Source organism: Mirounga angustirostris, unplaced genomic scaffold, assembly GCF_029215605.1.
Source record: "Mirounga angustirostris isolate CCGP_5_RB_7025 unplaced genomic scaffold, mMirAng1.0.hap1 SCAF_10, whole genome shotgun sequence".
NCBI classification, from domain to species: Eukaryota; Metazoa; Chordata; class Mammalia; order Carnivora; family Phocidae; genus Mirounga; species Mirounga angustirostris.
Window position 1 is genome coordinate 68,672,130 of NW_026991718.1, and position 15,191 is coordinate 68,687,320.

The following is a 15,191-nucleotide window of genomic DNA, read 5'->3' on the forward strand; positions in this document are numbered from 1 at the left end:
TTGTAATAATATCAGAAATCTATTAAGTTTTTGTGTCCTATTATTTTATGTACCAGTGAGTTTTCTCTAGTAATACAAGATCTAAAATAGTACTGTCTTAGTTGAGGCTGCTATAACAAAGTATCATTCACTGGGTGGCTTATAAAAAACAGAAATTTATTTCTCACAGTTCTGGAGAATGCAAATCTGAGATCAGGGTGCCAGAATAGTCAAGGACTGGTGAGAGCCCTCTTCCAGGTTGAAGGCTGTGGACTTCTTATTGTATCTTTATATGGTGGCGAGCAGAGAGGGGAAGCAAGCTCTCTCAGGACTCATAAGGGCACTGATGTCATTCATGAGGGCTCCACTCTGATGAGCTCATGTAACCCTAATAACCTCCCAAAGGCTTCTAATATTGTCATACTGAGAAGTAGGGTTTCAACATAAGAATTTTGGGGGGATATAAATATTCAGTCCATAGTAAGTACTGAATCAGGATCTGCCTCTGGTTTTGCAATATACATTTTCTTCTTTGAAAATAAAATAAATACATGGTTATATCGCATAATCTCTTTCAAGCCATTCTAATATCTGGGTTGGACTAAGATATGAGGTGACCTCAGTAATCTATAGAAATCAGCTGTCCTTCTCAGTACTTGGTTCGCTTACCAAACAACAGCTCTTTGGGATACCTAGATTGTTATTTATTAAGGTGTATAGTGAATATTATAAATATATTTTTGTTTTTATTCTTAATATTGCCTCATTTCCCTTACCTTGTAAAAGTAGAGTTTGGATGTCCCTAACCAATAATGAAAAATGACACTTTTTGATAATAAAGTGGACAGTGTTCAACTTTAAGAGCAGGCCTACATTTTTTTAAATACTGAAAATAGACTTTCTAGGTCTACTCTAAATTTTTGTTGTGCATCTTACTCATTTTTTATATAAAACATGTTAGTTCATCATTTCATCTCCAAAATTTTTGCCACTTTTTTTTCTTTTACTACTCTACAGTTAATGCTTCCATATTTGGAGTTATTTTTCTATTTGTCCTATTCATAGTTTTTATTTGCTTACTCAATGATACATTTGTTATCACGTACTAGCCCCTTAACAGGATCTAGGACTTTTATAGAATTAACTAGAGGTTTGAGCTGCTCTTTTTATTCTTTTATATTTCTTTCCTGTTGTATTTCAGTGTTACAGAAATGTTGATCCTAAACTTTATTTGCCCATTTGGTTTATTTTCCCATAGGGTATTATTCAGTAAGAGGCCTGTTTTATAGAAAGGGAAATCTTTGACTTATTAAATGTAAGAGAACTTATTATATGCGATTGTGGGATGGAGGGTACTTTTTACTAATCTAAAAACTGCTGTTGCTATTAAACTATCATATAGTTTACACATAAAGTCTATGATAAATAATATTAAATGACCTACTGGAGAATACTGAGAGAAGTGGGGAGGAATCAAGAGAAAAGTTATTTGATTGCTTGTTTAATTTCACTTAAAAATCAAAACATATTTAACATTTTATCATTATCTGTGAGGCTTAAGAAAAAGGACTTATGATGAAAAGAGTAATAATTATCCAGAGCTTATATTATTGAAAGACATTTTAGCATTAGAGTTATTTCTCAACTTTTGTTTTTATTTTAAAGTTAAAATGGAACTATCATATAGTTCTTCTCAGTGTACAAATTCAGTGACCATATCTAATATCATTTTAGGTGTCCCTTTAAAAATATCATTATGAATTTAAATTATTTCCTTTTATAAACAAAAATAGCAACTACATATATATCATGTAACAGCTTTATATTAAAATATATTACCAGAGAAGTGATAACTTATTTAAAACCCTTAATACTGACCAATAGGACTTCCGGCAATGATAGAAATGTTCATAATCTGTGATGTCCAGTCTAGTAGCCAATGACCGCATATGACTGCAAGAATGTGGAATTTGGCTATTGCAACTTAGAAACTAATTATTTTATTTTATTTAATTGTAATTAATTTTAATTCATACGTAAGTAGGCGTAAAAGTCTGATGGCTAACATACTAGACTTGGAGTTAGTAAATGCTTTTCTTCTCTTCTGACATGGACAAACATGTAAAGTTAAAATAAAAAGAGAGGGAAAGAGAGAAATTTATAATTTATTTAATGTTTATTATCAGCAGATAAATATATTTTCGGGGGAGTAAAGTAGTAATTGTGTTATTATTGATGATACCATCAAATATTTATTGTAAATAGTTTCTTATTCTACCCACATTAGCTTTTTTCTTTTTTTTTAAGAGATATTTATTTATTTGAGAGAGAGGGAGAGAGCACAAGCAGGCGGAACAGCACAGGGAGAGGGAGAAGCAGGCTTCCTGCAGAGCAGGGAGCCCGATGCGGGGCTCGATCCCGGGACTCTGAAATCATGACCTGAGCTGAAGGCAGATGCTTAACCAACTGAGCCACCCAGGCACCCCTACCCACATTAACTTTTGTAGGAAAATATTTTTATTGAGAAAAATATCTAAGTTTGAATTTGTTTATGAAAGAACAGACTAAGTGGGTGTGTGTGCACGTGTCAGAGAGATGGTACAGCTGCTTGTATGGCCTCTAGAGCAGAGTTTATGAAGTGCTTCCTATAGCATGGTATTGCGACGTACTTCAGAGCAATGTGTGATGAATTATAACCTGATGAGATGATTTTGAAAATTCAATCTTTGAAAGTTGTTTGGGTCAAAAAGAATTCAGACTTTCCAGTAATCGGAAAGCAGTTTACAGAAGTGCCAAGAAATAATTAGTTATATCGCATTCATATAGTTTCATTTTAAAAAATAAAATGAACTGTTTTGTATGATGGAATTAACGTTGCAGTATGTTTTACAAGAGTCCAAAAAAGAAATCTCTTCGTATTTCAACAGGTTTTCTTAAGCAGCGAATGGCATTTTAGGAAAAGATAAGATGGGGAATTATAAGGCTACCTTAAAGGCTTGTATTTGTGGTGACTTGATTTTACAGATCGGTAAATCAGCAGATAAGGTGTAGATTGTTCAAGCTCATGGCTCCCTCTGCAGCATGGGCTTGCATTCATATGGGCCTAAGTACTAGATATTAAGACAAATAACTACACATATGAAATCCTAAAAAATATAGAATTGGTTGTGCCTACGAACAAATTATTTTCTTCTTAGTCTTTAACATAAAGTTATTATATTTGATTTTACTTTTAAAGAAAATAAGAGTTTGGACAATCTATTTAGTTTTTCTTCCTACTTGTGTACTGATTCAAATTTTAAAAAAGATTAGGACTTGCTGTTCAGTCCCCAGGTTTACTATACAACATATATGTAAAAGGAATAGAAGTAGTAATTTATCAGATTTGCATTTTATAACTAAAATGAAAGGGCAAATATACTTTGTGTGGCAAATACATACATTACCTAACCTTCCAAAATATTTGGGAATGTAAGTGTCTTTTTATTTTACATATTTAAAAAGAGGATGCAAAATTTTATGTGCTCTGAATAAGCATGCCTTTAAATTTTAACAACAGCAGTAAATTTATGGATAATATTCCTCTTATTTCTAGTGGTTAGAATGCCCACAGGTCAACACATTGACTAACCTGGTCTGCTTTTTGCTATTAAAGTAGGGCGAAGATTCTCTAAATGTGCTTTTTTTTTTTAGTCTGTTTGTTTTAGTTTATTTATTTATTTTTTTCCCTTTGGGAAATATTTTAATAGCACAGGGGAGAAGAGTCCTGGGACATTTTTTTTTCTTCAGTAAAGGAAAGTAAACAGTATAACATTTTCTGAACTTTATAGAATCAACACATAAATGCAATTAAGAAGGAGGTATTTTCCAAAAATATTTCTGCCTTCTTACAAAAGGGTCAAAAAAATCATAAATACAGTCTTTTTACTCCTTTATTATATTACTTTAAAAAAAGTGATCCTAATTGATGCATTTTGGTAATAGTTTCAGGAACATAACACAGGTTTAGTAGACATACCAGCATTACCCTGTATTACCCAAATTCCTTATGTTCATTTTCTTTTCAAAACAATTTTTGAAATTCACACAAACTTGGACAAGGAGACTTCCAACATACTTTCTGTACACTCTTAGCACCTTCTACTTTTTACTTAGCTATCTTGGACAAGTCTCTCAACCATAGCAGGTTAACTGATGAGATAATATAAAGATTATATAAGACAATATTTATGCAAGTACATTTAAAGTGGTAAGATGACCTAAGTATTAGTATATTATTTCTTATTTCTCTTGAACATTTGGAACAAGTTTCTTGAAATCTTCATAATATTTTATGAAATATTTTATAAAAATTTCATTCACTCTGTTTTCTGCTTCCCTTTTTTTTATCATTGCTGTTGATTGATTGAAGTCTAGTTGACACACAATGCTACATTAGTTTCAGGGGTACAACATAGTGATTCAACAACTCTATATGTTATGCTGTGCTTACCCTCGCCAGAAGGGTAACCACCATGGATTGATTCTCAGGAATTCAGTAGTGTTTTGGTTTAACTTGATATTACTACATTATATTTAGGAGGCAGAGAAGACCATCAACTTAGAAATATTAGATTTAACCATATTAAACTATTGCTGTTTGACCAATTTTGATCTGAAAACAGTAATTTCATGTTTCAGCCTTAGGTGCTATTGGACTAAATGATTTCAGGCTTTGGAGAAGCAGAAGAATTCTTTGTAACAGTCATCTTCCTATTGAAATGTGCTGTAGTTGAAAAGATAACTAGGTATTTGGGTCATTATAGTATATTTTAGTCAATCCCAGGAGACTCCTAAGAAAATTTTGCATACTCTCTCATTTATTTAGAAAAACAAACAAAAACAGTCCATTTCCTTTAAAATGATTTTCAGTGACTTTTATTAAACTTTAAAATTAAATTAGTCATGAATTATAAAATATGTAAATGTCTTGGGGTTTTTAAAATTTAAGTATAAGTAATGTACAGTGTCTTAAATACTGAAGAAAATGAAAACTAAAAGCCCTGAAGAACTGATAGTTCTATTCAGTGTATATAAATCTAATTTATTAAACTCTAAATTTAGAACTTTTTTTTACATTATGGTTGACTTAGTCTTATTTTCATGCAACAGACCCATACTTAAAATATGTTTGCTTTTTCTCAGAGAAATGAAGTAAATTTGTTTTGGACTGGTCTGAGAAACTAAGTATAGATGAGTAAAATAAAAAATATTTGGAACTTTACTTGAAAATTCTCTGCAATAAAATAATTAGTGAAAAAAGTATAAATCTAGCCTGTGTTAGTTCTGTCAAATGAGGGCCATTGGTGGTTTTCAGCAGAAGTTCAGCTACTCTCCATCTTAATTTTGGAGAACCTAGGACACTCTGTGGAGAATTCTCTTCTGGTTCCACACACCTAGAGGATATCTCCCATTCATTTGTTCGTAAGAAAAGTCATATCTGAGTACTGGCACATCCATATAACCATAAGAAGTGGTGGTAAGTTGGGTAGTTAGATAGGATTGTATTTAAATTTATTCTCCCAACTCTAATCCAAGAACTTTCCTGCTCTCTCTAAAATATGATGACTTCAGACTTTTAGGAAGGAAGCACTCCTTACCTTAACCAGCTTTCTTTGAAGTTGTATAGCAATGATTGAGTTTGGGTGGGAAAATACATGCTAACACTGCTCAATTTTCTCTTGTCAGTTTCATATTAGGAAATGTTTATTTCTTTTTTTTTTTTTTTATTAAATATTTTTTTTTTTTTTATTTGAGACAGAGAGAATGAGAGAGAGAGAGCACATGAGAGGGGGGAGGGTCAGAGGCAGAAGCAGGCTCCCTGCCGAGCAGGGAGCCCGATGCGGGACTCGATCCCGGGACTCCAGGATCATGACCTGAGCCGAAGGCAGTCGCTTAACCAACTGAGCCACCCAGGCGCCCAGGAAATGTTTATTTCTAAGTAAGCAATAAAACAATAAAAACGAGTGACTTGAGCAGAAACACGGTAGACTGTTCTTGTCACCGTTTTTATGGTCACTCATATATAATGTTCCTTCTGTAAGTCCACCTATTGAAATTAACATAACAATGTTAACTCAAAGTTAACATTTGTAGGGAAGAATTGAAGCTATAAAAACAAAACAAAATCTTTGTCATAGTCCCCCATGAAAATAAAATTTGAAATTGTATAGTTTCAAAGATAGATTCAGTATAGTTTGAGCCATTCTGTATATATTTTAATATGTTGACTAATAGATGTTAAATTTCATCAGGTCCATTGAACAGCTTATGTACCAGAAGAATAGGCCATACAATTATCTTTCCTCTCTCTCATCCTTTTTCCCTTTCTTCCTGTCCTCCTTTCTTCCTCTGTTAACAAGACGGAGCATTTTGAATGGAATGCCACGAACTTTGTAACAAAATCGGCACCTGTGTGGTGCAGAAACAAAGTCTGCAACTTTGGAAAGTACTGTTTCAAAAGTTCTTGGAATAAATAAGTTGAAACTCATATCACATTTTCCAACAGAAACAACACTGTCAGGCAAGGTAAACTCAGACCACTTCACAAAGGACTCCAATTAATTCCGTAATATACTTGAATCATAGTTTGTTTGTTTGTTTTTTACCAAAAGTATAGTTGGGTGTTGCTCAGAATGTTGCTAGGGAAAATGTTTTTATAGTTCCAAGTGTGATGCCAGGCATGTCCTTGCTGCTGCACGTTGGTTTAGAGATACCCCTTCTTTTACTCCTGAACAGTGAAGAGAGGAAGAAAAAGTATTAGCTATTATAGTTGGTTCCCCTCATGCCCTAAGACTGGGATTCCAGCAAGCTGGGTGGGAATGCTATTTAGGTAGATTTAAAACAAGTGGCTGAGGGCACCTGTTAAAAAAAATTTTTTTTTTTTTTTTTTTTTTTTTTTGGGAACGAGCCTTCCTGCCCCGGCTGTTTCTTTCCTTCCATAAGCCTCCATAATGGACCTTTTTGCTTCATTTACTGTTTGAACTTTCTCTTGATTCTGGCCAGCATTTCTCTTCCTCCAGCTGACATGTCACACAAATCCACAGTTTCAATGCTTTCCTCCATTTCCCAGTTCTTGAAGCATTCCCAGATGATTGAGGCTTTCTAAAGGCTTTCACTGTTAACACCAAAGGAAAAATAAAATAAAGCAAAGCTCCATCTGGTGCCACCATGGGAACCAGACTCTGCTCTACTGGCATTTAATCCTCCAAATGAGGGATAAAGTCTTGAAAATAATGCAAGGGGCTGGAAAGGCGAGGATAGAAGATAGGAAGCTCAATGTATGTAAGAAGGAAATAAAATCTTACTCGGTATTCCTCTTTCTGCTGGCCTGCACCACCACCAGTTTTGTTACTATGTACCCCACTTTGGAATGCATAGATCTGGGTGGGAAGTCACCTGTAGGAGAGGCAGTTTTGATGAAGGAGAGAGGGAGCCAAAGAAAAATAAAGGTTGCTGGTCACAAGCAACTAGCAGAGAAGGAAGGAAGACAAAAGAGAGAAGGAACAGCCAAGTGGTGACAGATTACTTTCACTCAATTTTGAACATAAAATGAAGCACGTAAGTTGCCTCTTGCTTGCAGGTTTAGGTGAAACCTTTAATATTGCTAAACTTAAACGTTGATTATTCAAAAAGGAGTTACCTGTGATATTTTATACAACACTTTAACTTATCCACTGGTCATGATTAAATTCCTGATTTGCTTTATATTGAAGCAAATGCATTTGCTTTCTTACTCATTTTTCTTTTCCTAGAAGTATGTAAATAAAATTATGTGCAAAGAACACTCACGATAAATTAAACTTACTGTCCTTGCATTCTTATAAGCTGGGGGGTCGAAGGAAAATTTTTTGTGGAGATGCTCTTTTGAAGTAATTCAAGAATATACTTCCCTTCATGTCAACAGCACACAAATTATTCATAACATGACTGATGTTCTGGTGCCTATTCTCATTTTTGTGAGGGAAACATGTCTTATTTGAAAGAAAAAGAAAATTTAAGGTATCTTTTTCTTGCTTTCATTCCTTATTTTCACAATGAAAAAAAAAATGAGTGTGATCTTTATAGGCGGCATGGTCATCATAGTAAAGTTGCTTATTAAGACTCACTTCATGTACACAGCAGGATTAGTCAGCAGAATTAAGAAGCCAGGGTTTTCTGCAAACCGAGAGCTTTTCCCTAACTTGACAGTGTCCACAGGTAAGGCTGGATGGACTGCTTTCTACCTTACACTAAAGCAAAATATACTGTTTTACCTTTACACTCTGGCGTACCAAATTTTGCCCCCTCTCTGTTGCTGTTAAAAATCAAAATACTATTTGATTGCAAAAGATCTACAAAGAGAAAGCAAAAGTTGAATTTATGAGGAAAACTGTTCTTTTTAAACTCAATATTCTTTTATTTCAAAAACCAAGTAGAAAGGAAAGAGAAAAGAAAAAACCCTTGGAGAATGATTGTAAATTATAGCACTACCACCATTTATAATTATGTCCAAATTACAAAATAATGTAGGGATCATCTTTAGGTTAACCAAATTAAAAAAATTGTTTTCAAATTTATTTTTTTTTAGAGAGAGAGAGAGAGCGTGTGAGCGAGCAAGTGAGGGGAGGGTTAGAGGGAGAGGGGGAGAGAGAATCTCCAGCACACTCCCTGCTATTTATAATTATGTGCAAAATATGCAATAATGTAGGGATCATCTTTAGGTTAACCAGATTTTTAAATTTGTTTTCAAATTTATTTTTTTTAGAGAGAGAGCATGCAAGTGAACGAGTGGGGGGAGGGGCAGAGGGAGAGCAATAATCTCCAGAATCTCCTGCAGACTCCCTGCTAAATGCAGCGTGGGGCTTGATCCTAGGACCCTGAGATCATGACCTGAGCCAAAATTGAGTCGGATGCTTAACCGACTGAACCACCCAGATGCCCCTAGGTTAACAGATTTTAAATTAACTAAAGCAAACAAATGGATACCAAAGGGGTAGAATAGAATGATACAAGTAAAGAGAAGGGTTTTTTTTAAATGTAAGATTGAGTCTAAAAATTTATGGAAAGTCAATAAAGTCTGTTCCAAGCCAGTTTCTTCTTTTATTCTATTTTTTTAAAATATAGGAGTTAATATTACCCTTCCTTTTATTCTAGTACTTTATTTAAAAATTTTTTTTAATTTTTAAATTTGTTTAAGTAGGCTCCATGCCCAACATGGGGCTTGAACTCCTCACAAGCCTGAGGTTAAGAGTCTCACACTCTACCGACTGAGCCAGGCAAGTGCTCCTGATTATTTTTTTTAATCTAAGTCTTCTGAGACAGCCCATTTTTCTGAACTTGGTCAAGTCAGGATTTGTTTACACATTGGGCATGACTTGGATTTACATACAGAGGGTCCCATTAGTTAGCCTGTTCTCTCTGAATAAAAACTCAGAAACATGCTGGATGGCAGGGCAAGATCAATGGTGCTGCCTGTGGCCTTGTGTCTTAGTTAATAGAGAAAGAAGAAAACTCTCAGGGGATCAGAGTCAATGACCTTGATTTTATTATAGCACAACTTCCTTTCCTTATCTTATTTAGCACATTTATAAAATTGGTGTCGAGCCTGGGCCTGTTTTACTTTGTTTTTCATTTTTCGTTTACTGTTAGATTTTCATGCAGCACTTTACCAAAAAACGATTTTCCTGAGACTGTGCTACTCACAATCATGTTTGCCAGTCTTTGTTTACAGAAATTAAGTAGAGCCATAATAAATGATAGACTATTTTGACAGTTGTCTCTCCTTTGAACTCCCTGATTTTGTTGTTCTCTCCTATGTATTAAACAATTTTATTTTTTTAAGCAAGTGTCTGAAATGGGGAATAGAATTTCAAAGGGTGGTTAACATAAAATGAAAGTGTGTCTTAAACATTGAAATAATCTGTATCTTTGTGGAATTTCCAGTGTAGTAAAATAAATCTTCAATATTTGTGTCCAGAGTAGCCATTGAAAAGTAGCAAATCCAGTCTTAATTCCTTATTTAGCAGATTAGAAACCAAACCAATCAGGAAATGAATATCACATATCAAATATTTGTCTTTTTTTGTTGTTGTTATATCTTTTAAAATAAGCTCTGGCAAACCAAGTATTTTGTCCAGATGCTATTGTCCACATTTATCTACTATTTTCTATTATATGTTAGGACCCCATCAATAAATGTGCCTATGTTGATATTTCAGTTTCCAGCTAATAGATTTTAAACAAAATTGATGATTTCTAATTCATTAGTAACTTTAACAATTAGAAAGAGTTATTTGTTGAACCTTATGACATGGCACATTTATAAGTTATTTTTCTCCAAGTTCCCACGCTTGCTGTTGTTTTGTTCTTTATAAACGCTTTTGATCAAATAACCATTTTTAAAATTACAGCTGATTAAATAAAAGAATGAGACTAGAAATGTCAACATGGCTCTATTTTATTATTGGAAACATTTGATAAGTACTGAAACCTTGCTGTTGTCTAGTCCTGGAAAACAGCTCTCTCTTCCATTTCTTACCTGGATGCTAAGCCCTGTGTATCAATAGTACATGAATTGTCTAGTAGTTACTAAAAATAGTTTAAATCCCATACCCTTGCATTGTTTATGTGTGGGAAACACATGCAAAATCTGCTTGAATTATGTGTGTGTCTTTGTATATATATACGTGTATATGTGCACATATGGAAATACACACAAATATATGAAAATATGTAAATATTATGTAGGTTATATGGACACATAAAGGAAAGTTTACCAAGTATTGTCCTTATATTAACTATATTCATATTCCCACCGTAAACAGAAGTACAAAGTCAATAAATCATGATAAATTTTGTCTAAAGAACAGCTCCCAAATGGACTTCTCTTGCAAGGATTACTTTTTCTAGTTAACAGTTTTAAAAATTAGCCTTTTTCACAAATAACGATAAACTACCATTATTTGCAATGAAATATGAACACGCTATAAATAAGCCATATTATGAATTTCAGTTACGTAGGTTTATGTTGTGTTTAAGGAAAGAAATTGAAGTATTAGAAATATTTAAAGGCCATGATGGTAAATGGATTACATATTCTGTACAAGTGAAGTACCTTTTAAGTGAAATTTCATGGCTCTTGGCAATGGACTTTATTTTATCCAAGTCCAAATCAGTGTTTAGGAATAGAATTTTTTGGAATTGTAAATAGATAAATAAATAAATAAATAAATCAGCCTTTAAAAATAATTGCCTGGGAAAGCCACATCAGCAACATGTAAGAATGTTTATTTTACACAGGACAGTGGAAGACTTTTTACATTTCCTTGCTCAGGACATGGCAGTTATTACCAAAATTTTGTCTCACATTCTTTAAATGCTGCCAGTAGGCGGGAACCTGCTTCCCATGATTTTGTTTTCCCCTTTGAACCGTAGTGATGGAGCACTTGCATGATGTGTTTGGTGCCTTGCATGAGGAAGACATGCACAGGCAAAGGTCCAGTCTGCATGCTGCTTAATGAATGTTTTTCCTTTTCTCTCCCTCCTTGTCATGTGCTTTCAGAAGACAACAATGTGGAAGGTGGGTGCTTTCAACTTTATTTTCCAACTCTCATTTGCCTTTTATTTCTTAGTATTGATAGAGTACATCTCGAATTTAGACGGTAAGTTGAACTTCTGAGCATTTGTTGATTTCTGGATTGTGTATCACTTTTCATAATAGAACATGCACTCTCAACCCCATTAGCCCCTAAGTACATGAAACTCCTTCAGCCTTAACTCCAATCCTCAATGGCTTCCAGCATCCCATGTAAAACTTAAAATACTTATTGCAGTGTTCTGTATGGAAAAAATGATACAATCCTCTTCTTTTATTTTAAATGAGAAAGTGTTTCTTTGCAGTTTCAGAACACAGTGCATGATCTTTTTTCCATTTTTTTTTTCTTGATCAAAATGATTTATTTTCTTTTGGAAATGTTTAGCATCACATCACCTCAAGCTCATTAGTTTAATTTCAAATGATTTGACTTATATAAAGAACACAGAATAAAGCATTGACTATAAGAGGCATAAATTTAGATTAAAAAATAAGCCACTGGCCATTGGAAATGAAAGTGTACAGCACTCCAGCATAATTACTGGTAAGTATATTTGTCATATTCTGTGTCTGTTAAATAAAACTATTAGGCTTATTAAAGTTTTTTTCAAAATTATCTCTGTAAGGCACTTTGAGAAAGTTACACATTTTTCCTATGGAATCCAACAAACTAAAACATATTTCAACATTCTTATCTTTAAAGAACTTAAATGTGTAAGTCAGTGTCCCGCCAAACAAATCTATCTCTAGATAGACCAAAGAACTGTGAGAGGGAAGTTGATGTTCCATCAGCTTATATAATCACAGCATTAACAATTCTTGCATAAACATTTAACGAATGTCTATATTTGAGAAGTGTTTAACATTTTTATTTTAACATATTTTAACATTATCTTAACATATTTTATTTTGCTGCAATATTTTGAGATAGAGCCATTCTGTAAAAATAATGAACATTTCTACAGAATGATATGTGTCTTAGAAAAAGACTTCCCATCTGAGGTTACAGATAGCTATTAAAGTTACTCAGATTTGATGTCCCAAAGAGCAACTCATGGTAATACAAATTTGGGTCAATAGCAGCCTTCAGCATGTTATTTGTGGTACTTTCACAAATAACATGCTGAACATTAGTTGCTTAGTTGCTGAACATTTCTATTCCATTATTTAACTAGAATAGATTAAGATTTCAAAAGTAATCATCAATGACTGTTTTTCCAATGTTGGCTCTGTATATGGCTTCTGTTTTTCTATACTATAATTTTAATAGCATGTGAATATGCACTTGGTAAAGATGATATTACCCTAAGGGTCTGACATCTTTCAAAATCAGTATCATTTATATTATGTATGTAAATTGGATTGAATTTTTTTTAATAAGTACCTTTTCAACTTCTTTTCCATTTCCTTGAGCATTCTGTAAAATGTTCCATGTTTTTGTTCTTTCTCTTTAAATCCAGTTGCATTCCAGGAACTTTAAAATCAGCCTAATAAGCCTGAGTGCCTCTTTCCTCACACATGCATCCCATGAAAAATTTTGACAACATTTTCAGAGTATAGGCCCATAAACTATTGTAATAAAGTTTATTCAATCATAATTGTAACATTCCTATTTATAACTTGACTTTGGCAATATAGTGGAGCTCCCTTAGAGGTAAGAAAGTCTAGCATGAGGAATGTGAATGCTTTTGAGATTTATTAACTTCCATCCTTACTGAGGTGGTATTCAAAACCACTATTTGAAGTGTCTTATGTATTTTCTAAACGTTAGATCTTATGCAGAGATCATGCCTTGATTTAGTCTACAAAAATTATAAACTATTTTTAGGAAATATGTATAGTAGTTTTAAAATGAAATTGGATGAAAAATTATATAACCTACACAGAATAACCAACAGATCATAAACTTTTTTAACTGCCTCTGTGGTTTTTTTGTTACAATCACTTTGAAAATACAAAAAGCTATATTACAGTAACATTAAACTTCTATATTCAGTAGTTTTCATATTTTGATTATATGTTGATTTGTAATTGTATCTGCCACACAGGGATGTTTAAATACTCCTAAAATTTTAAGGAAATAATGCAGATTATTTCAATATTGATGTAAGTGGTGCATAATATCATGTAGCTCAATAAAGTCTCAAATATATTTGAAATAACACTAGGAAGTGAAATATAAATTCCACTGAAATTGCTGTATGTATTACTATATCGCTCTAATATTTTCCCATATTCTTGAAATAGACATGGATTGAGGAGTAGCTTTGTTTCCGAATATGGAATAAAGAACTAGGAATTAATGCCTCTCAGTAAAAAGTATCTTCTTGGATAGTGAGTTTTTTAAAAGAACATTAGCAGTATTCTTTAGAAAAGGAGTGATCTTCAAACTGAAGTAAACTGTCAAATAACAGATAATACATAATTTAAGTAAAGGGAATTCAGTATTATTTTTGAAAACTTCCTTGATGAAATTATGATTTATATAAAAATATAAAACATGATTAAATATATATATTCACATTAACTCATAGTTTAGTATTTAGATAATGTTTAAGTAAAAGACTAAATAGTTTTGTTCTCCATGGAAAATTACTTGAGCTTATTTAAAGCTGATCCATTGTTTCCTAAAAACATCATTCTGTAGTAAATTCCAACTTTACAGCTGCATGTTTAAAAGTCTTTTTTGTATTTGAACAAGCTTAGTCAATTGCTACATGTGTTAGACAAGTAGACATTTCTGCATTATCATTTCAGTGTGACTAAGGGATTTTTTTTTAATTTAATTATAAAACTTCTCATTTTTTGATGAGGGGAAAAAGATCAGACCCAGCCCATGTTCCAGATATTTCTTTGGGTTTTTAAAAATATAATTTCATCACCAAAGAATAAGAAACCTTGTGGTGGCAGTGTTCCAAACAGTCTCATCAAAGGGCACAAAGGGCAGATGCAATATTTAAGGGATTGGTTTGGATTTTAAGTCATGCTTTTATGCTCTTGATCGTTCCAACTGATACATCGAAGAAATACACAGGGCAGCATATGCCAGTGTTTAAATTGCAGTACTGTAGCTCTTTGCCCCAAAGCATTCCAACCAGGGGTTGAAAGAATGCTTTTTGATTTGCCTCTGTGATACAGACACGTCTCATAGGAAACAAGATGTCTGTCACTGAACATTTTTGTCACCGTGACAACCCTACCTTCCCATGCTCCCTTGTTTATTGCTGACTGTGCTCTTGTTTCCCTTCAAGGTCTGGCGCACCTGATGATGGGCGACCAAGGTATGGGCTCTGTTCCTTTTCCACTCTGCTTTCAGTGTTTTCTTGTTCTGTAGCTGCTTTAAACCATCACTGCAAAGGATGGGCAAATGCTTGCAAAGTATCTGGCTGCAAAATAATACATAATTTGGTTCACATTTTTTCATGTTTTTCTCCCCTTTATTTGTTGGTTTGATTTTGGTTTGCTCCTTTGACTTTTCTTTTCCGTCATTCTTTGCACTGTAATATCTGCAGATAAGTGAGACATAAGAATTTGTGATTGAAAGTTTCCATACATTTATAAGCATATGCAGTTAAGGGTAGCTATAGTAAAGAAAAAC

At 33.3% G+C, this 15,191-nt stretch overlaps 1 protein-coding gene across 17 annotated transcripts in view; it reads left to right on the forward strand.

The window, feature by feature from the left end:
* Positions 1-15,191, forward strand: part of NRXN1 (neurexin 1) — a 1,136,941-nt gene that overhangs the window by 90,813 nt on the left and 1,030,937 nt on the right. For 10 of the 17 annotated variants that reach the window (XM_045885009.2, XM_045885012.2, XM_045885016.2 and 7 more), the window contains exons 2-3: positions 11,561-11,578; positions 14,845-14,874. The exons of 4 other annotated variants lie outside the window; for them this stretch is intronic. In XM_045885009.2, coding sequence (XP_045740965.1) covers positions 11,561-11,578; positions 14,845-14,874 — 48 coding nt within the window. The remainder of the gene's footprint in view (positions 1-11,560; positions 11,579-14,844; positions 14,875-15,191) is intronic. 3 more of the 17 variants (XM_045885018.2, XM_045885020.2, XM_045885014.2) reach the window with 2 other exon arrangements.